Source organism: Eublepharis macularius, chromosome 7 (assembly GCF_028583425.1).
Source record: "Eublepharis macularius isolate TG4126 chromosome 7, MPM_Emac_v1.0, whole genome shotgun sequence".
Classification (NCBI taxonomy): Eukaryota; Metazoa; Chordata; class Lepidosauria; order Squamata; family Eublepharidae; genus Eublepharis; species Eublepharis macularius.
The window spans coordinates 109,211,723-109,234,668 of NC_072796.1; the positions used below are offsets into that span (position 1 = coordinate 109,211,723).

Consider the following 22,946-nt stretch of genomic DNA (forward strand, 5'->3'; position numbering starts at 1 on the left):
TTCACGGCCACCGTGAAACTCCCGTTGAAAACCTGTGACCACATATTCGGGAGAAATGCGAATGAAATGCGTCTGTTTAATGAGGTAATGTGACCGGCACTCGGGATTGCGTGGGGAATGCGGGGAACATGCGACTTAGAATGAGTAATGTGGATTCGACCCAGAAGTAACTTCACACATTACCTTGCTGCTCTAGATATCTCCCAGATTTCTATTGCTATGAACACATCTTTATTGCGAGAGCATGATAGCAAGGTTTGACATCCCTTCCAGTTATGCAACTGAGAACTATATTACGCTGCTGCTCGATGCTTAGCTCTGCCCCCCAAAGATGCCTGGGATAGTAGGAGATTTGCGTCTGCTACCCTGAAATCGTTGGAAGGAGGACAAGATTTAAAATGTATAACAGTATCATCCAAAGCAGGTCTACTCAATAGAACATATTCCCAAGAAGGGGTCCTTAGAACTGTGCTGCTGGTATCCTAATATTGTTGTCTTTGACTAGTACATAAACACTGAAGCTGCCTTATACTGAATTAGACCATTAATCCATCAAGGTCAGTGTTGTCTCCTCTGGAAATAGCTCTCCAGGGTCTCAGATAGAAGTCTTTTGTATCCCCTACCTAATAGTTCAACTGGAGGTGCTAGGGACTGAACATGCTTTGGTTCTCAGAAGTCTCCAGGAGACACTATGCAAGAGCTTTTAAATGGAATCCTGATCTTGAGGGCAGGCCTGAACTGCAGCTGATATTCACGACAAACCAAGAACCTTAATTGTCATGCCATTCATGAGGGTAAAGGGAAAGATTGTAGGAGTCTGAGGGGCTCCCTCTCCTGTGGTTGCTTCTCATGAGAAACCATGTTTTGTTATGTCTGAATCTCTCTTCAAGATGGTTAGCTGTGTTAGTCTGTCTGTAGTGGGGCAGCTGAGCGGGCAGCCTCCCGTTCAGTTGCTTTGCAGGCCAGGTGCAGCCAGCTGCCAGGGCGGCTAGCTGCGCCTGGCCCGCAGAGCAACTGAACAGGAGGGCTGGAAGGCCCCCCTGTGCACGCACCAGCCTCTGTGTGATGACATCACATGCAGTGACATCATCACGCAGTCTGGTGTGCCCATGCACGCGTGCGCCTCAGGTGCTGGCGACGCAGGAGCCGGCCCTGCCTATAAGACTAACAAAATTTGGGGTAGGGTGTGAGCTTTTGTGAATCTAAAGAAGTGAGCTGTGACTCACGAAAGCTCATATCCTACCACAAATTTTGTTAGTCTTGTAGGTGCTACTACTGTAGACTCTTGCTCTTTTCCACTGAATCTCACTTATCTATGAACAACCAAAACCTCTCAAAGCAGGAGACATGTTGTTAGCGTTTTTGTTTTCCCATAAATCAAAATAGGGACTAAATATAGAGCATACCTGAAGTCATTCTTCCAGCACCCCCTTTTTTTCTTCTGTTGTAAGATTCGGTCTTATTCAGGAACCTAATCTCTCGAAGTACTGTCTGAGAGTAGGCTGTGAACCTGACGAAGCCTACACACTGCCCCAGGAGAGGGTGGACCTCTCCCAAGAACTAGAGGAACTGCATTATTTCACTTGTAAGGGTGTGGTTCACCCTGGTAGTATTTCTGGCTCCTTCACAGAAGCTGAGAAACTTCAGTTCTCTGGGTGTCTGTCTGCTGAAAGGTGTCTGAGTGTCTGCCAAAAGGAATAAAGGCCACAAAGGGAAATAGTTGTGTACTCTTTCCTCAATAACTCTCTGTGAATAGTGATCTCAGCATCTTTATATTTCTGTTGATTCTTTATCTTCTTTTAAATTACATTTTGCAAAAATATAGCACACAACAAGTTGTAAGACAGGAAAAGATAACAATGAGAATAATTTTTTTTAAATCCTGTAACATGTCATTTCTGGTGGCTCTTCTCTAAGGCACATCCAATGAAGTAGCTCAGTTCTTGTCAAAAGAGAACCAAGTGATTGTTCGGATGCGGGGTCTCCCCTTCAACGTAACAACAGAAGAAGTGTTAGCGTTTTTTGGTCAGCATTGTCCTGTGACAGGTGGAAAGGAAGGAGTCCTCTTTGTGACGTACCCTGATAATCGGCCAACGGGGGATGCATTCGTGTTGTTTGCCTGTGAAGAATACGCACAGAATGCATTAAAAAAACACAAGGACTTACTGGGTAAAAGGTACATAGAACTTTTCCGGAGCACAGCAGCTGAGGTTCAACAGGTGAGTGTCACATTGTGAGGTACTTGTCTGAAGACTAATCCTTGGCTCACACATGCAGGGAATGAGATGGAAGACTGGATTTCATCACCTCAGACTGCAGGTGGAGGAACACACTTTGGAATACTTCTTATGTCTGGAACTTCTTGCAAATAGAAAACCAGCACATCAGGTAGCCTTTCTGTGCTGTGTCTTTGCAAGGAGTTTTTATGTGAACAGAAATGGATTCCACCACTCCTGCAGTCAGAATGGACTGCATCATTGCCATCACCTCATGGTTCTGCCACCGAATTCTCTTGCATGTGTGAAACAAGGGAAAGATGGATGTGAGGTTTTTCAGCGGCTCATTTCTGGATCTGTCATGACAAAGATCAGAGCAAAGGCTGAGCATGATTTGTGCTCAGAACTGTACAAGCTGGACTTCAATAATCATACAATTGTCTTTGTCAAGTTACTGCCCTTTCCTAGTTCAGGTACTTTGTACATTGGTAAATGGTAAATGAGAAGGGATATGCGTGTTCTGTGATCATGTTTAGCTATAAAATTGGGATATAGAATTTCACTTGACGAAAATTCTTGCTTTCTTCTTTGAAGTCAGTTGCTGGTCCACGTGGGCTTAAAAAAATGAGGCACTTCCAAGCAATGTCTTAGAAGATGAAAACTGAGCAAGATGACCAAGGAACAGTTTTTGTTCCTTCCCTGTGACTTGTAGTAGAATAAAATATGCAGAAAAACTAATATTTTAAAAATACCTACACGTGCTTCATTTGGTAAGGGTTGCAGGACTCAACTGTATTTTGACTACCTTGATGGAGGCTGTTAATTTTATAGTACAGAATATGCACAGCAGCATGTATCTCTGCTGTGTGACTTTAAGCGTAATGTCTCTTCTGTTGCTTCGGCACCTTGGCTTTCTCCTGTTTTTATAGGCATAATCCCTGTTTTCAGTCTAGATGACCTGTGCATAGCAACAGGCTGTACTCAAGCACCTTCTGCACCTATGTACCAATCACATGGGCTGTGTTTTCTACTTCAGTACTCCCCCCCCCCAAAAAAAAACAATCCTACCAACAGGTTACTGGTGATCTTACAGTATCAGTCATCTGATGAGAACAGTGTCCTTCGGTGGATTAGGGCACATTTGTGCTGCCTGCTGGTGTCTATTTATCTTGCATCTAATAGTGTAGTTTTCCTACCAACCTATTTCTCCAGCAATCTGCTGCAGTGCAGCAAATGAAAACAGATAATGGTAACAATGAAGATTATGCATATATTTTCCATGTATCCCATTTTGAAAATGTATGGTTTCCCCTGCCTGATCAGGTTACTTATGTCATATCTGGTCCTCCTCATAAATGAGGTTTTATGCCCTGATTTAGATATGTAAAAAGTCGAGCTCTTGGAGTATTTGCTTGGTATTTCCAGGGCACAGGGGAAGATCTACTATCCATCCTGCTTACCGGAGCCTCTTTACTTTGTCCTGTGAGAGAACATAAGTAGCAACAGACAAGGGTACATAGCTGAGGGGTGCCAACTGCTCCTCTCCCCATTAAAAAATACAGCTTCCATCCAGTTAGAGGGAAGGAAATAGAAATGGGTGGGATTTACCTGTTTGGTTTGTTTTTCTGGCTAAATGGGAAACCTGTTGTGTTTGATGTGGATTATACTCCCAACATATATGAAACCTCTTGGCTGTTTTTTTTTTTTTGCAGGTGTTGAACAGGTATTCTTCTGCACCTCTGATTCCTCTTCCAACTCCCCCTATCCTTCCTGTACTACCTCAGCAATATGTACCTCCCACCAATGTAAGGGACTGCATACGACTACGCGGTCTTCCCTATGCTGCCACAATAGAGGATATTCTGGGATTTCTGGGGGAGTTTTCTGCTGATATCAGAACTCATGGGGTTCACATGGTATTAAATCACCAGGTAAGTGAAGGCGGGAACAGTCAGTCTTGCTTATTTTCACTTACGTTCTCTTAGCCTTTTCCTGTATGACATTAGAGTATTCCAGTTATTTCATGTGCATCATTGGGATTCTGTACAATCATCCATGTAGCCTTCACACCTGTATTATGAATGGCTTGCACTCTTCAGAATAAACTAGATGTTACAAAGGAGTTCTGTAATCAGGTTTTCTGGCGTATCTTTCAATGTTTTTTTAAAAAGTGAAGATGCTTTGATCTTTGGGTAGGAGCCATGGAATGTGGGGAGGGGTAGAAATTGTCCCATCCCCAACAGCTGTTGGCTCAGTGGGGAGAGACAGACGCGTTCCTAGGTTTGTGCTTCCATCTTGCCACAAAGTGCATTGCAAGACACAGCCTCTGGTTGAATTGCCGTGCTGCTTCGCCCTGGCTACCTGGCCTCTTTATAAAGTGAGTTGTGAGGATGCCCTTTCTCAGGTGCATATAGCAAAGGTTAGGGATGCTTCCTATTTGACTTCATGACATAATTTGAAACTCTAAATACTACTACGAATGCTGTAAGAGAAGTATTGCATTGTTGTAAAACAAAGCTGAGAATCCCCACTTGGTTTTGTGAAGTTCAGTGGATGGCTGCATGTAAGTCTTTGTCTCGCAGACCAGCCTTCCCCGTGAGAGTGCTGTAAAACTAAATGAGAGGTGCCAGGAAGGTGGGAAACATCTCAAGTAGTTTGAGGAGGTTTTCAAAGCTTCTGCTATGATCATACTTGCCTTCCAAAGTATTACTTAGATTTTTGAATATTTTTCTACAGAAAGGGATGCGTGCATAAGTGTGAGGAAAAAAATCAAAGTATTTGTCTTCTAACAAGTGTGCGGTTGCTTGAAAATTGGAGGATAAAAAAAAAATCTTTTCTGAATCTTTCTTGGTTTCTGATACTCTAAATTCTAAGCAAGGTATATTTCCAGGATTTTACAATAGTGGTGTTAATCTGAAGGGTTGTTCTGTTATAATGAAACCTGACAGGCAAGAACACAAAGTCCTATAACTATAGCCTTTAAGTAGCATTGTTGAATGGCTCTCTTTATAACTTTATCACAAGCGAAAGGACAAAATGTCTGTAAAATGTAGAGGGAGCAACATTTGGCCACTGTGGTGTTGTGTCTATTAAAATTGCTGATGAAGGCATGAGTCTCTGAAATGACTACATAACTTGATGTTAGTAATGTTGAATGCTAAAAATGTGCAGTGAAAGAATCATCCACATCTGTGCATCATCTGCTGGGTGTACAACCACAAATTAATTGAAAAAAAGGCAATTCTTATAGTTCTGCTACACCACGGCTACAGGCATAAATGCACTTATTAGGATATAAGCTCTATTAACTTTAAGGAGGCTTATTTCTGAGTTAACACACTTAAAATTGCACTGCAAGATTAATGTAGGCATGCTCCTATATTCAACCAGCTACCAGTCGGAGGATCTCTCGCCCAAGGCTCTCAGGGACTAGTAACTGGGTCTTCCTTGGCGGGTTCCACAGCTAGTTAGACCAGGTCTCCTTTATAGATGAACTGGGATCTCTGCGCAGTAGGCTCAGGGGGGTTAGCTGCCTATTCTGTGTCTCCCTCAAGGACGCGTCTTTGGCTTGAGCCTGCATAAAACCCTCCAGCCAGGGAGGGGTAGCCTCTGTGAAGGCAACCCCTTTTGCTGGCTCATTCAGCAAGAGAAATAAGCAAGACAGGGCCTCCCAGCTGGCTCAGTCCTCCTGCCCCAGGACCACAGCACATTGTCAGTATGGAATGATGGCTACCTGCATCCTTCTGGTGCGGCCGTCTATTTGCACACGGTAGCCTTCGACTCCTGGCCGGAGTCCCAGCTGCAGCAATGGCTCTGGCTTTCAGGTCTTGCCTTTTGTTAGTAGGCCACCCCACAGCAGTCTTGTCCTTTCTCTCTTTCAGTGTCCTCCAGTTTGGGCTGGACATGCAGGCGGGGTTCCTTTGGCTGAGTTATGCATGTGCCCCATGAAGAGAGCTGCAAATTGTTCAAACATCACCAGTTTGATACAGACTGCTTGCTTCAGCCACCTCAGGGCGTTGGCCTTCACCTTCTGTCCAAGGACATGAGGGTGTCACTGGGAAGTCTTTTCCAGTATATTAAGCATGCTGAGAATGATGGATATTTCCTTGGTGTAACTGGCTGCTTTGCTGAGTGTCAGGATATCCAGCAAGTCTTACAAGGGCTCTGAGAGCCAAGCTGTGAAGATGACCAACAGCTGGGCCTGGTCACATCCCACCACAGCTCCTGCTCTCTCAAAATTGTTCAAATACCCCTCAGGATCATCATCTGACCACATTTGAGTGATGTGGGGGTAGGATATGGCCTATCTCCTCCTGTCCTGGCTCCACTTCTGCCAGGCTGTGCCCCTCCCAGCTCTGCCCACTGGGGGTATTCACATCTGGTCAGTCTGTTCCTGTCACAGTTGCTTTGCTTTATGTTGGGCCATCAGGAGCTGCTCAATCTGTGTTTTGTTTTGTCTTTTGTACTAGTTTGCTATTGTATTGCAATTTTATTTTATTTTTTTGCTAATAACCTGCAGCTTGAATCCCACTGAAAAAAATCTGTTCTTGGAAGAATTTCTGTCAGCGAAGCACAACTTTCTTGCTGCCTCCCTCCAAAATGTCAAATAAAATGGTGTTTGTGAGGGATGGGGGGGGAGTATGAGGGAGGATTGGAGGTCTGAAGCAAGGTGTGTGTGTGTGGGGGGGGAATTGGCAGGAATCTTCCATGGGATCCAACCACAGAAAACTAGCATTGTCTGGTATATTTTTTTTTCATATAGCTTCAGAATCTCTGAATGTGGCATCCTACTACCTGAACTGTTTTGGCTCAAGAAGTGTTGTTTTTCATTGGGCTTTTGTCTGCCAGGATTTGATGTGTCCAGCACGGCCACTACTTGCCTTATACATAGACAATGACTGAAGGAAGCCCCCATCTACAGAGGCCGCAAATCTCTGAATTCCAGTACTGGAAGGCAGCAACAGGGGAAGGCCTCGATATCCATTCCTTGTTTGCTTGGCCCTCCAGGGCAACTGGTTGCTGCTGTGTGAAACAATAGACCGCTGGCCTGATCCAGCAGGGCTCTTCTTATGTTCTTATATTAAAGCAGGGCCTATGTCTCCCTTCAAGTACCTAAAACTGGGAAGGAAGCATTTTTCCAATTCAGACTTAGCACTGCTGATAAACCTCTCCTCATCTTAGGCTTTCCAGTGGGCAAATGTTTCTGTAGCAATGGTACAACTCATCCTCTTTTCTTTCATCTTTAGGGACGTCCATCGGGAGATGCTTTCATCCAAATGAAATCTTCAGACCGAGCTCTTATGGCTGCGCAGAAGTGCCATAAGAAAACCATGAAGGACAGATATGTTGAAGTCTTTCAGTGTTCTGCCGAGGAGATGAACTTTGTGTTAATGGGGGGCACTTTAAATCGAAATGGCTTATCCCCGCCACCATGTAAGTTACCATGTAAGTTTTGCTTGGCTCTTGGTGCTGCTCTACGCTGGTAGGTGTTGGAGCTTCCTTTCTGAACTCTCATGCCCCTCTCTTGGAAAAGTTCAGTGTTTGGGGTCTGGGATGCAAAACTTTCCCACCTGAAATCAGTAGTAGTCTCTGAATTGTTCTTCTTTTGGGTGTGGACTATTGTGATTTTGGAGAGGAAGTGGCTTACTTATTCTTGCTTCTCTGCTGACACACTTTTTTTTTCTTGGAGCCTAATTTGCACTGGGCAGGCATTGATTTTTTTTTAAAAAAATGGCTACTTGGCAACCTAGCTCCTTACGAGCATCATAATCGGCTCTCTGTTGCATGGTTGGCCTCTAAAATGATTAGTTGAGTTCGAATAGAATTATGGATGCCTGGGTACGCAGAGGGGAACATGAGAGTGTTTTAATAGACTGTAGATTGGAGGACCACTAAAATCCTTCAGCCCAGGTAAGTGGTATCTAGGTAGCTTGGATGGTCTCTCAAAGAATATGCTATATGTGTCTGGATTTAAGAGAATACCGTGTGTAGAAGCTATAAATCTCTGTAGGAGATTGGTTAGAATTGCTAGGTCTCTTAATGTCTGCAGGTGATAAAGGGCAACTGATTGTAGTTAACGTGGACTGAAATACTGTCTCCCTCCAACTGCTGTCCCTCTGAACTTTTGCATTTGGTTCTGAACTGTTGATCTTGGACATACTTCTCTGTGTACTCTACGCAGAGCGTACTCTGTGTACTCTAAAACCCCAAGTTCTTTGCCAGGTAAATATGTAATTACAATTAATCAAGCAGTGTTGCTTATATTTGCTTGTTTGGCTTGATTTCACATGCTTGCTCTCTACAGAACTAGCATACATTTCTATCGCATTGTTTCAAAGTCTTTAGAATGACTTGATGGGTTTGGGAGTGATAAATAGGTGGGCTTGAAGTCAAAGAAGATAGAAGGCAAGAGAAAGTATTTAAGACTGTACTTTTATTTGTGTGTTAAAACTTTCATCTGCCTTTTCTCCCGAAGCATTTTACAAAAAAGCTAAAACTAGATCGTGACATGCTATGCAGATTGGCAAGCTTATAAACAAGCCATTTGCTAGCAGAGCAAAGTACTGCGCGCACACACAACAAAGATTAGCCACCTAATTTGGTGGTCATAGGAAGTTCTGTTCAGCTTCCTTTCAATTTTTGAAATTCCATCAGGCATTCAGGGGCCAGTATTGAGGGCTGGGCATTTCTGGGCAATTGCTGGAGCTCTAAGAGCTCCAACCCCAACCCCAAGGTGAGAAGGAGAAGGGATGGCAGCTGCTATTCCTAGCTGCTGCTTCTATTCACCCTCCTTTTTTCACTCTCACTTTTTTCGTGGGCAGCAATGGTGCCCAGGAGGAGCTGTCACTGACTTGTTTGTCTGTTTCCTTCTGAGTGCCAATAAGAAGGGTGTAGAGTGCAATTCCTTTCTGTTCCTTTTAAACCTTTTTGACAGAAGGGCAGAAAGAGCGAACACAGATGACAGTGAGATCAGAATAGTAAATAGTCCAGTAGCTCCTTTAAGACTAACCAACTTTATTGTAGCATAAGCTTTCGAGAGCCACAGCTTTCTTCGTCAGATGCATCTGACAAAGAGAGCTGTGGCTCTCAAAAGCTTATGATACAATAAAGTTGGTTAGTCTTGCAGCTGCTACTGGATTCTTTACTATTTTGCTACTAGAGACTAACACGGCTAACTCCTGTGGATCTATGACTGAGATCAGAGGAGGTTCTGGGAGAATCTCCCACCTCTGTTGGAGAGATTGCTTGGGGAAGCAGTGGAGTACTGCACTTTCACGCTCCTCTTAGCCCCACCAGTGTTAACAGGCCTTAAAGGACCATGAAGGCATCTGGTCTATTTCCTCTCGAGGGGGGTGGGAGTATGGAAGAACACGTAATGCAACTTTTGTATGCAACTGAGAGGATGAGGTGGGAGAGCCACTGGCAGTGGCCTTGCCCAGGCAGGGTCTCCTAAAAATCTAGAGCTGGTTCTGTAGCCATTATCCATGCCAGGGTTGGCAGCCTCCCCTACCTTGAAACCAGGAGTGGAGCGGGGGGGGGACTCTTGGCCAGGGTGGGTGGCTTGTCTTCTTTCACACACGCACACACACACACTCCCATTGTCATGTCTGGTTTAAACTGGAAGCAACAGGGTCTCTTTGGGGCCTAATTCTTTAGTAATCGGCCCCAAGTCAACACTGCGACCTTGTAGTTTCTGCTTTAAACTGGAAGTGATGTCATTGGGAGCCTGTGGAGTGTGTGTGTGTGTGTGTGTGTGTGTGTGTGTGTGTGCCGTTTTGCTGCATGCTGTGGCCAGCTTCCCACCCCCTACACACACACCCTGCCAGCCAGATGAGTGGTGGCAGCTGGGGGTAGAGGGGCTGGCATCCGTAGTCCACACATTTTAAATCTTTTTGTCCTCACATCTGTAAAGAAATTTGGTTCTTGGTATGCCTGATGCCACGTCTGATTTGTGCCTGTTCAGACTGGATTTTAGAGGTCAACTACCATTTAATTTCAGTCAGCATGACACACCCTAAACCTATTTCAGTGGTTCATCGCTGGTGCTCATGAAATGGTGTCTGCTGGGAATGCCTTCTTAAGCCCATTTTGTGCATCCCTTTTGTCTGTCAGTATTTTCAACCAGGCCTCGCATATCCGTAGGAAGTATTCTGTCCCCAAGGGCTGTCATGGCCCAACATATTTAATAGTTTGTAGCACAGAATTTTTCAAATGATTTCTTATGCAATTTTAAAGGAGTCTGCCTCTGAACAGGGCATGCAAATTTGAGTTAATACATGCAGCAGGCATGAGATGATAGAATGTTGTGGTGGCAGAATGTGGTGTGGTGTGATCATGTGTTTACATCTTGGTACACAAATCCCTTATGTGACTGGAACAGGAGTGAGAGTCTAGTCTAGCCCAGCCCAGCCCCATTCCCTAGTGTGACAGCCTTTTTGAAAATTTGCGGAGAGTCTGCGCCAGCTCCTGCAGCCAACACAAAGCAGGTGCAAATGCTGCCGCTTGCACTCAGCGGCAACTAGGAGCGGCCAATGCCCTAAAGGAAAACGAGCAAGTCGCTGTGGCTGCTCCTTCTCCCCTTTCCAAGATCCACACAGCAGTGAGTAGTGTCAGTCAGACACCGCATGTTCGCTTCCCCTTTAGGGCACCCCTGCCAGTGATCGCTGATAGCTGGGGCATGCAAGCCGCTGAGCATGTAAGAAACAAGGCAAAGGGCAGCGATTCTGGCTGTGCATCAGTGGCTTGGCCACTGCTTGCTGATGCCAGTCTCTGATACTGGCCTTGCTGGGCTTTTTTTTTAAAGGCATACCCTCTGCACTTGCTGAAATACAGGCACAGCATTTTATTGTGAGGCCTCCAGATATGAAAATGCTAGTTGGTCCCCCTCCCGTTTTGTATGATAAGCAGGACAAATAAATAAAGTTTGAGTGTGAAATGTCTTCTAGAAGATGTACTTGTAAGTTTCTGTTCTGGGTGATGGTTAGGAGGAGCGAATGAACTGGGCTGCCCGTTACAGAAGCACACTACAGTTCTTCTGTTTGCATATCTATAATCCTCAATGGCTCATCAGCCACACGCTTTACGCTCTTTAGCGGCTAAGGAGTAAAGTGTGAATCTCAAATTGCTATTCATTAAAAAGCCACCATGGATCATAGTTTGACTCAGTCTATTTATATGCCCTGAAAATACTGTTGAGGGAAATGCATTTTGGAGCATGTGTGCATGAGGGAGGGAATAAAGGGAGGTTTTAATGTTCTCGTCTTCTGTTGCTGTCGCCGCATGCAAAATTTTATAAACATTCTGTCATGGTTCCTCCTCTCCTTAAACCCTGTTATTTTAGGATGAAAAGACAACTGAAGGGAAACATGAGCAGTTTTATATAGTTATGTAAGGTATGAAGGAAGTAGAACATTCTGTTTCTCCTCTGCATAGTAGGAAGTGGGAGCATCCAATGAAACTGAGTGGCAATAGTTTTGGGACACAGAAAATAATTGATATGTTGTGTAAAGAGGCTGATTATGGAATTTGTACCTGTCCACTCAAAATACTGATAATCAAAGTCTACATGTGGGTGGTACCTGCTCCAGTATTTATGTAGGAAATGCACCACTCCACAGTAACACCTGCTTGTTTCCTAGGGGCTATCTTTTATTTTTTTTGCATTAAGCTTGAAACAGAATGTGGAAAAATTCAGTGTGGGTATCCACAGCTGGCCTGCCCTCTTTGCAAGAGGGGGCCACTTTAAAAAGAAGAACTGGCTAGATGTGTAGTCACTCGGTGAGCACCAGGGCGGAATAGGGATTTGAACCCAGGTCTATCACTACACCTCACTGGATTCAGTGAGTGACTGCTTATTTAAAAGTAGCAAGCGGCCAGTCCTGGGTGAGTCATGAACTCATGTGGTATTAAGTCTCCCAGTAATTACTGCCAGCCTAGCCCCAATGAGTCATCCCTCAAAGGCCCAAATAGCCCTGGAAAGGGTCCTGCCCCCCTCTACCTGTCTTTTAATGACAGAAACCAAGGCTTGAAGGCTGGCATTATTGCTGTGGTAGCGTAGCAACAGACACAGAGGGCATTTGTTTCTAAAAGAAACAGGTGCTGCTTTTATTATTTGGGGTATTTCTAACCCTCACCCCCCAGTGTTTTGTTTTTTAGATTTAGGGGTTTTTTTTGCAACTTTGGGGCTTTTCTCAGTTTTGTAGAAAGATCTGTTTTGTCCATTCACTGTTTCTGTCTGTTGTTTTAAGTAGCCACAGATTTGGCCTTATTAAGGGTAGGCAATATTGATTCCAGAGGGACTTATCTTCATAGTTCTTCAGTGAACTTTTCATTTTTTCAAAGAAAAAATGGGAAGTATTACATTTTTAGAAAATGATGTGGGTATGTGTGGTGAGAATATTGATCAGAGTTGTCTCCTTAAAAAAACCAGTATTTTTCAGATTCAGATTTTGGGAAGAGCCTCTGTATTGTAATTTGAATGTATTCAACCTCACCCCCAATACCATTTCAGGATTCATGTTCAGGGTTATTTGAGGAGGAGGGGGAGATTTCAGAATTATTTAGGTTCCATTATTCCCTCCATATTCCCTATGGAGGGTGTTTTCAGCAGATCTGAAGTGAATGTTTGTCGACCAAATGGCACCAAAATTTCAAGATATCTAGTGACCCCTGTCCACTAAAGAACTGCCAAGTTTCACATAAATTGGACTAAGGGGGTCAATTCCTTGGGCTCCTTAACAAGGTGCCCCCCAGCCATCTTACTTGTCTCTATAGTTTCTTATGTTGGGGAAATTAAGATAGTCAATAATTGTTTGTTTGTTTGTTTGGTTTAAAAAAATAAAATTAAAAAAAAAAGATAGTCAATAACCAAACACACAGAGAAACCACTGGCCAAAAGCCTTCACATGCAAACAGAATCAACAATCAACCCCCAAAACTACTGGCATTGATTGTGTGGGCCTAGCGTTGGACGCCGGGGAGAGGTTGGCAATAGGCATGGTGTACCGACCGCCTACTGCACCTGCATCTTCCCTGTCTGGTCTGTTGGAGGCGGTGACCAGCTGGACCTTGGAATTCCCAAAACTTTTGGTTCTTGGGGATTTCAATGTCCGTGCTGACGACGATGCCTCCACACAGGCCATTGACTTGGTGTCCTCCATGGCGGCCCTAGGACTCTCCCAGTTTGTTTTGGTTCCCACACATCAAGCAGGTCACACACTGGATTTGATTTGGGGGGCAGGGATGATGGTGGTCCTGGATGCCTATGATGCAGTGCCATGGTCAGATCACTTTGTTCTGAAGGCTCGTCTGAGCATGCCGCTCCTTTCTTGGGTGGGCGGTGAGTGGATTTACACTCGCCCGCAGAGACTTATAGATCCAATTGGTTTCCAGGTGGCTCTGCGGGATCCGATGCCCCCTGGCAATATGTTAGATGAGCTGGGGGATGATTGGCATGGCCGACTTTCCGAAGCCATCAACGTTATTGCCCCCTGCCGTCCTCTCCGAGCCCGCAAACGGGTAGCTCCTTGGCTCACTGAGGAGCTTCACCAGATGAAGCTGTCTCTGAGACGATTAGAGTGAATGTGGAGGCAGGGGCGCAAAGAAAAGGCAAGAACATCTTATAGGACGTTTATGAAAGCCTATGAGGTGGCAGCGAAAGCAGCAAAGAGAGATTTCTTTGCTACTTCCATTGCGTCCGCTAGCTCACGCCCAGCTCAATTATTTCGAACAGTTCAGTCCTTGGTCTCTCTCTCTCAGGGAGACCACCAAATTCTTAATTCAATTATTGGCTGCGAGGCTTTTGTAAGCTATTTTGCGGGCAAAATCCTGTCCCTTCGCCGTGGCCTGCCGCCCACTGTTGATAAGTAAGGGAACTGGAGACCCCTTGACCGTCTTCTGGGTCCATATAAGATCATTTCAGGCTGCTCTCCCGGGATGATGTTGACAGGATCCTACAGGGGATGAGGCCAACCACCTGTCCTCTGGACCCCTGCCCATCCTCGCTGGTGAAGGCCAGCTCGGAGGGGCTATGGGACCATTTGGAGGCCATTGTTAACATCTCCTTGAGCTCTGGGGTTTTTCCAGGCACGTTAAAGGAAGCGGTAGTGCGGCCCCTCCTGAAAAAACCATCTTTGGACCCCACCGACCCATCCAGTTACTGCCCAGTGTCGAACCTCCCGTTCCTGGGCAAAGTGATTGAGTGGGCGGTGGCGGTACAACTGCAGGAATTCCTGAATGATGCTGTAGTCCTGGACCCATTCCAGTCTGGCTTCCATCCTGGCCATGGGACGGAGACGGCCTTGGTTGCCCTCACAGATGACCTTCGCAGGCATCTGGATCGAGGCGGGTCAGCGCTGCTTGTGTTACTCGATCTCACAGCAACGTTTGACACGGTTGACTATGATTTGTTGGACAGCCGCCTTGCCAATGTGGGGATTAGGGGGACAGCCTCACAGCGGCTGGTCTCCTTTCTCCAGGGTCGGGGACAGAGGTTGGCGCTTGGGGGAGATCTATCACCCCGTCACCCTTTGGTGTGCGGGGTTCCCCAAGGGGCGATACTCTCCCCGATGTTATTTAACATCTACATGTGCCCCCTCACCCAGTTGGTGTGGAGGTTTGGGCTGGGCTGTCATCAATACGCGAATGACACCCAGCTTTTTCTGTTGATGGACGGCCAGCCAGACACGGCCACAGACAATCTGGCGAGAGCTCTGGAGGCTGTGACGGCATGGTTGAAACAGAGCAGGCTGAAATTGAACCCAGTGAAGACGGAGGTCCTGCAGCTGGGACGGGGGCTGCCAGATGTTGGGATCCAGGTTCCTGCCCTGGATGGGACACCACTGGCAACTTTGCCAGTGGTGAAGAGTCTGGGTGTGCTCCTGGATGCCTCCTTGTCGATGGAGGCCCAGGGCATGGTGGTTGCCAAGTCTGCATTTTTCCATCTTCGTCAGATCAGGCAACTTGCTCCCTAACTGACGCTCCAGGACCTGGCTACAGTGATCCATGCAACGGTCACCTCCAGGCTAGACTACTGTAACTCACTCTATGCTAGGCTACCCCTGGGCCTGATCCAGAAACTACAATTGGTCCAGAATGTGACAGCGCGGGTCCTGGCTGGTATATCTTACCAGTCACATATCACACCTGTCCTGTGCCAGCTGCACTGGCTTCCGGTTGAATTCCAAATCAGGTTCAAGGTGTTGGTTCTTACCTTTAAAGCCCTGAGCGGGTTGGGACCAGCATATCTTCGGGACCGCCTCTCCCTGTATGTTCCCCGGAGATCGCTTCGATCAGCGGATAAATGTTTACTGGTGGTCCCTGGCCCTAAGGAAGCCTGCCTCGCTTCAACCAGGGCCAGGGCCTTTTCAGTCCTGGCCCCAGCCTGGTGGATTGCTCTGGCAATGGAGACCTGGGCCCAGCAGGACATATTATCGTTCCGCCGGGCCTGTAAGACAGAGCTGTTCCGCCAGACGTTTGGTGGTTGAAGGGGGCGGTGCCATGTCAGCCTCCCACCTTTGGGGTGGGGGAGGGTTCTCCCCACCATTGCACTTGGTTAATTTATTTCATTATTGTTTTGTATATTGATTTTAGTATTGTTATTTGTTGTTTTTTATCGATTTTAAACTGTTCGCCGCCCAGAGCCCCTGGGATGGGCAGTATATAAATTGAAATATAAATAAATAAAACAAGCCCAACAGAACCAAAAGCAAACCAGAAAATAGCAGCACATCCATGGGCCAATGTGACAAGCCCAATACAACTAATGTCGGACCAGAGAATCCCAGCAGAGCCCAGGGGGCTGCTGTGGCAAGCTCAACAGAACCTACAGCCCGTCATCACTGGCGCTCCTGTTCCATCTCACCCCTGTAAAGAAGAAGCTCAGCAGCAGCACACCATGCGTGAGCTTCGTTTGTGGGATCTGCTTGTGCTTGTTTTAAACGGAGACACTTATTTTCGTAACATATCTTGTTCCAGTGATGTTTATGGTCTTATTTTATTTGAGAGTGGAAACAACATTTTTGTTGACACTGTATGTATTTATTTTCTGCACAGAAGTGCACTGATCCCATTGCCTGGGAGAGCAGCCTCCCCCCTTCTCTTCCACTGCCTGGAAAACTTGTGAAATGTAATTAAAATAAAATGCCAGGCCATGATATTTTTGGCTACTCCCAAATATTTCTGGAATTTTTCAGGAATAGATATTTGGTATTCCTGAGAACCCTGAATATCACCTGAATACCTGAAAAAAATGGACTTTTTTCAGATATATATTTTCAAACCAGAAATATCCAAATGTACATTCCTAGTACTGATGTTTGTCACTAACTATTGCAAAAAATATCCAGTAGGCACCTGTGAAACTTGAATAGTCATAATAGTTATGAGTGTTCTACTTGAGTTGTAGAGAGTGTTACATTTCCCTCAGTATACAGTATTGTACGCTGGTTGCATTTCCAAACACTACAACCAGAACCAACCTGTACATAATGCAATCACTGGCAAATTGCTTTTTGGGGACGAGAAAAGTCATCTTGCAGAAAAAAAGATATGAAGTAGAGCTATTAGCTGAGGAAAGGAGACCCTTTTGTGCTGGGGTTGAAGCAGCCTTCAGACAGCCTTGTGGCAATATCTGTGAGTGAGACTGGGTGTCTGGAAAAGCTTACATATTAGAAGCAGTGTTGCTTTGTCAGCAGACTAGTGAGGGAAAAATCTGATAACTTTATGAATCTGGATGCATGCAAGAGTAACAAGGGAAGATAGGCCCTAGGCAAATATTCAGAGGAAAAGACATTTGTTACCCAAACCCCTCATCCTGTGAGGGCCCCCATAATATATAGTTTTAATCAATAGTGTGGGGCTAGCATAACATTGCCTATAGAAACAGAACTGAAGCTTTCCCCTAGAAGTGAGAGGGCAAAAAGTGCCTGGAATTAGGAATAAATGGGATTAAAAAACGGCTCATTTTATAAACTATGACATTTTGGACCTGAAGTCTTAATCATGTTTGTGCTGATAGAATTTCCTTGCAAACATGTTGAGATTCTTTATCTTTGTGTTCTTCTGCTTGTTTATTAGGTATTTCTCCACCTTCATATACATTTCCAGCTCCCACAGCAGTAATCCCAACAGAAGCTGCCCTGTACCAACCATCTGTGCTTCTCAATCCACGGACACTTCAGCCCTCCACTGCATACTATCCAGCTGGCACTCAGCTCTTCATGAACTACACAGCATACTACCCCAGGTAACAAAAAGGGGCAGAGAAAGGAAAGATGTATTTTGTGAGGCACACTGATTACCTGAGTCTGTTGGAAGAGATTGCAGAGATTGTTGTTGTGTGTTCGCACAGTTGCTTTTATTTTGTCCTTGGCCCACTAGGGATAGCCATAAGTCAACTGTGACTTGAGGGCAGGATTTCATTTCATTTGGCTGGCTTATATGAGGAATCGCTGCATCACATCTTGCTCGCTAGAAGCTGGGTGTTTAAATTAAAGAGACCGGTCCTTTGTGTTCTATGTAGAGTTACCTTTAGAAGTAGTTTTTCAATACTTTTTTCTCTCAGGGACAAAGTTAGTTAATCAGTTGCTCTAGCGCATTGGAGAAGTGCTGGTTTCTCCCAGACTGTGTGCTACAGGAAGTCATCATCTGGAAAACATGTACTGGTGGTCCCTGGTCCCAAGGAGGTCCATCTTGCCTTGACCAGGGCCCGGGCCTTTTCAGCCCTGGCCCCAACCTGGTGGAACTCTGTCTGAAACAACTTGGGCACAGTGGGATATATTATCATTCCGCCAGGCCTGTAAGATGGAGGTGTTTCGCCAGGCCTTTGGTGGTTGAGGCAAACGGGCCCCCTCCCCAGCCTCCTATGGGAGGGGGAGTGTTCCCCCCTCCCCCTTTAGCTTCTTTATTTGTTGTTTGCCATTGGCCACCATGGGCCCAAATGATTACATGCGGGATTGTGCATTATGTGCTGCTGTGAGGGGTTGTAAAATTGGCAACTACTCTTTTTATGCTACCAGTTTTAATGGTTTATTTCTGTATTTTTAAATTGATGTGATCTGCTCTGAGCCTGCTTGCAGGGAGAGCGGACTACAAATTGAATTAACAACAACAACAACAATAGTGGAGCCCTATAAGAGAGATTTACTGGATAAAGTATATCCATAGTATATTTATCTATGATCTGCAGTTTGATCCTCCATAAAGAAGCAAGCCTCTGAATACCAGTGCTTGAGGCAGCATCAGGGAAGGCCTCGGTCCTGTTTGCTTGGCCCTCGATCAGCCATTGTGTGAAACAGGATACTAGATCGGATGGCCTACTGGTCTGATTTAGTAGGCTCTATGTTCTTACGATGCCTGACAGTCTCCAACCCAGTTTTTCTCCTACTACACCGCCATCATAGTCATTACATCATAAATATTTGTCAGATTTTTTTTCCTATTGGAAGGCAGCAGACCCCTGCCTTCACATATTCCACCATTCAGTGATCCCAAAATGGATCCCTTGCAATGGCAACAGTCTTCTGTACAGACACAGCAACTTGTTAAACGGAGGGCTTCATAATTCTCTCTGAACTGAATACTAGTTTAACTTGCTTTTTGTGGGAACCTGTATAATACATGCCTAACACATTCCCACCTGCCAGTCAGTAGTTTGGCTGTGACCAAAGGTGACATCACGCTGGATGAAATAACTCCCAACACCACCAGCATGGGTGAATAAGTCCCAGGAAACCCCGAACCGGATGAGGAAATGGGAAACGTGGGTTTTCTGGGCTTACAAGGACAAAAGTCGGTGGCCTGATATTTGGGAGTGGGGAAAGAGATAGCAAAACTAACAGGAGGATCCCACCTCCAGAAGCTCAGCCAGCAGCTTACAGCACTTCAGCTCTGAAAGGAGCCAGTCCTTGAACTGGGGGGGGGGGGAGACCTGGGCAGACAGTGCGAGGCAAGGGTGAAGTCAGAGGAGGGGGACTGCAGTCTAAGGGCTGAGATATAAGTTGTATAAAGCCCTCCTAGGAAAGTGTGCCATTGCCCAGTTGAGGTGGGACTTTGATCCTTGCAATAAATCAAGGTGACTTCTGTGGCCAAATATATTGTAGCTCAGAAAAAAGATTGATCATGGTGGTTCTTGTCATACTCCAAGGTGCAAGGAAGCTCTGGCTCTCAAAAGCTCCGGACCTGGAATCTGTTTGGTCTTTAAGGCACTACTGGACCCAAATCTTGCTCTTCTGATACAGACCAACCCAGCTAGCTACCTGAAACAAAACGTTGATCTGATTCATAAGATTACATCTGAGAATATTGTTATTTAAATTTTGACTGTTTTTGCATGGAAAGAACTATTGAGCCTTGGGATTTCTATGCCTGCCCATAAAATGCACAAAAAAACCAAACTACCAAGCACTGCAAAGGAATTGCCATTTTATGGTTGGTGAAAAGTGTCTCTTGAATCTAGCTTGTCCTTTAACATAAATGTTCTGCAGAATCTTACTTAATGTCAATTGGTGTCAATTGGGAATGTTATGCAAAGGACATACGTATCTTTCAAAAGCCTTTCCTAACCTTTGTGGACTGAGCTAGAAATTATTTGAAAAGCAGTAATTGCTGTTAATTCCCTCTCCTTTTGTGACCTTACATTTAATTGTCCTTGTAGTATGCAGCAACGAATGGATCTGTACACACAGATGAGTCGGCCAGGTCAGTGCCCAAAGAATGGATATGTCTTTAAAGGTCCAAGCAGTTAGATTGTCTTAACAAAGGTAAGGATTGACATGGTCTTCTCCAAACCACAAGAATCAGTTACAATGGCTGTTCAGGAAGAGGGAGCTTAACTCCCTCTTTCTCAGGTTGCCCAGGAAGGGCTGCTAAGAGCCATCGTAGTGCCTCCTGCCCATACGTCTGCTCCTCCAGACCCAGCCTAAACATTATATGAAAGTAAATTGCCTGACCTGCCAGGCTTCATGATCTCCCAGAGCAACCAAGGCTACCTAGTAGTGCTCTGCAGCCTGACATTTTTCATTGCCGCTACTTCAGATTCCTATATCCAGTCCTTTAAAGCCAGGATTGGTAGATGAGTTAGCCCCAAGCTGCCATTTCTAAGGGCCAAGCTAGAAGTGACGAGTTACACTTGAATGGCAAGTGAACAGACTCACATGTATTCCTCCCTGTTCCCTTGCACTCCACGTGATTGCATGGAGCACAAGTGAACAGGGAGGAATACATGTGAGTCTGTTCACTTGCCATTCAAGTGTAACTCGTCACTTCTAGCTTGGCCCTAAGTGGTGAGACAAGGTGCGGTGTTAATTACTGTATGTGCATGCACACATGCTCTCTCCCCCTCTTGCTTGCCTCCTTGTGTAAAGAAGCAGCTGTTTGGGTCTGTCTTCTGTATAATTATCCTCACATAGCTGTGTGAGTGCAGGTACAGTTCCCAACAATAACTAGACAAATGTATATGGGATATTTACAAGGAAGTAATCCTCCACAGTTTGTTCATGCATCTGGCGTTCAGCTGTAGTATACCTTCATAGAAGGTTCCATTCAGCTTCCATGGCTAATAGTGTGGGGTAAGCTTATCCACCGAGCTTAGGAATCACTTTATTTAGCCCAGTTTACATGAAGTGGCATGTCAAGATGCCCTCCCCTCATCCTAAGGCAAGGGATGAGGGGGAAAGCTGGAGTGAGAAATGCTAATCTTTTCCCCTGATATGCTAGCCTTGTATTTGCAGATTTATTATATGAGATAGCATTAATGGCTCTGCTTGCCTGCAGTCTAAAATGAATTGGCCCATTCTGCCACCTCTCATTATTTACTGTGTCTAGGCAGGCCTCAGTGAGATTCTCTCCTGGGTGCATCTGGCAACTCGTATTGCATGCATGTAGCCTGTGCCAGGACATTGACTTGCTGAGTTGCACCCAGGAAGGAGCGAATCATAAAGTCCTGTCTCTAAGCAGCCAGAGAAGAGAGGAAATAAACCTGCTTCTCTCTATTTTCTCCACCACTTTTATTCAATACGCCCCTTTGCTTGCCATCTGCTTGCCTGTGGCTGGAAAGGTTGGCTCATACCTGTTGCCTCCACTATACATTACCACAATTGATTCACCTTAACTTATGAATTAGAAGACTGGAAAGTAGTTAGTCAAACAATATGCACAGGCTGAATATTAACGTTGGTTTACTAGATAGTAAAATTCCATTCATATTTCTTGTAGATTCTCCCTGACATCCTGAACAATGTCAACCAGCAAAAATGGAGTTCCACGTCAACTAAAACAGTCTGCTGCAAGAAAAGTTGCCACTGTTGTGGATACCTGCCTGTGTCTTTTTTAAAAAGTAGCAAATGCATGCACACTTGATGCACTCCACTTATGCAAGCTTGCCATTAAAGTTGTTTAAACTATTACCACGTAGGAGCACAATTGCCAAATGCACAAGAAAGAGCTGGGTATCCCCCCCCCCCCGCACTGCCAATATTCAAGATGTTAAAATATTCTCCCATCACAAAAAGAGTAATGATTGGAGATCAGGACACTATGAAATTGTTAGAACAGCATACTAAACCAGTGTTTTTTTTTCTTTATTTGCACACATATACATTGATTTTTTTTTTATAAAACAGAAAGGGCTTTAGTGCCCTTTAGCTTTTTATTAAAAAGTTTGCTTGTTTTGTATATATTTATTTGTTTAGAAAAAGGACTCAGATTCAAGACAGGCTTACTTGACAGTGCAGAAATGATTAAGAGTGAAAAATAGAATACTTTGCAGAAAAAAATATTGTAACATTTTGTAAAGAGAAATTATATATATATATGAAAATAATGCGCTGAACTTGTATATTGCACATATGACTACTGTATATTTAAATAACTCATAGCTGAATCTAATGAGGGATTGTCATAGTGCACAAGAAAGATGCACAAAGCCCCCAGTTCTGCTCTTCCACAACACCTGTGATACATATGAAGCTATTGCTTGTAAAAACTACGTTGTATTGAATTCTAGTGGGGAGAAATCACTCACATGCAATATTTGCCTACAGTGGTTTTGCCTGTGGAAGAAGTAATTACAATGAACAGCCTTAGGCTTCGTTTAAGATTACTGGGAATCTATAGGCCAGGGACCCTCATTTGAACTTTTAGTACTTGACTTCTCTGCTGAGATCAAGGCTGAATTGTTAATCAAATGCATAGTGGTTTTCATAGGAAAAAAACTGTTATCACTTCTATAGAACTGAGCTATCCTACATGGATTCTGTACCATCCTGCTATGTGGATGCTCCGCTCCTTGACTTTCCAACTTCTGTTGCATTCACGTCTTCCACAAGTATTAAACTGTTTTAAATCCATTTGGAAACTGTTTGGTTTGAAATCTGTCTTCGTACAAAAATGATGGGCAAAATAAAAGGCTGGCCTTTAAGCAATGGAAGAGACTGAATGGCTTGCACTTCATGATGATGATGATGATGATAATGATAACAACAACAGCAACAACATTCTATTTATATACTGCCCTTCGGGACAACTTAATACCCACGCAGAGTGGTCTACAAAATATGCCATTATTATCCCTACAACAATCACCCTGTGAAGTGGGTGGGCTGAGAGAGCTCTGAGAGAGTTGTGACTGAACCAAGGTCACTCAGCTGGCTTCACATAAAGAAGGGAATCAAACCTCGTTCTCCAGATTATAGTCCTGGCGCTCTTAACCGCTATGCCAAACTGGCTCTCTGG

General features: G+C 44.8%; 1 protein-coding gene across 3 annotated transcripts in view; it reads left to right on the plus strand.

Annotated features, from left to right (window-relative positions):
- Positions 1-22,561, plus strand: part of ESRP1 (epithelial splicing regulatory protein 1) — a 41,658-nt gene extending 19,097 nt beyond the window's left edge. Inside the window, exons 10-15 of one of the 3 annotated variants that reach the window (XM_054985600.1) lie at positions 1,918-2,219; positions 3,929-4,147; positions 7,463-7,661; positions 17,292-17,460; positions 19,870-19,913; positions 21,429-22,561. In XM_054985600.1, the coding sequence (XP_054841575.1) occupies positions 1,918-2,219; positions 3,929-4,147; positions 7,463-7,661; positions 17,292-17,460; positions 19,870-19,913; positions 21,429-21,439 (944 nt within the window). In that variant the 3' untranslated portion in view covers positions 21,440-22,561. Of the gene's footprint in view, positions 1-1,917; positions 2,220-3,928; positions 4,148-7,462; positions 7,662-17,291; positions 17,461-19,869; positions 19,976-21,428 lie in introns of all 3 variants that reach the window. The other 2 variants (XM_054985598.1, XM_054985599.1) reach the window with 2 other exon arrangements.
- The last annotated feature ends 385 nt before the right edge of the window (positions 22,562-22,946 follow it).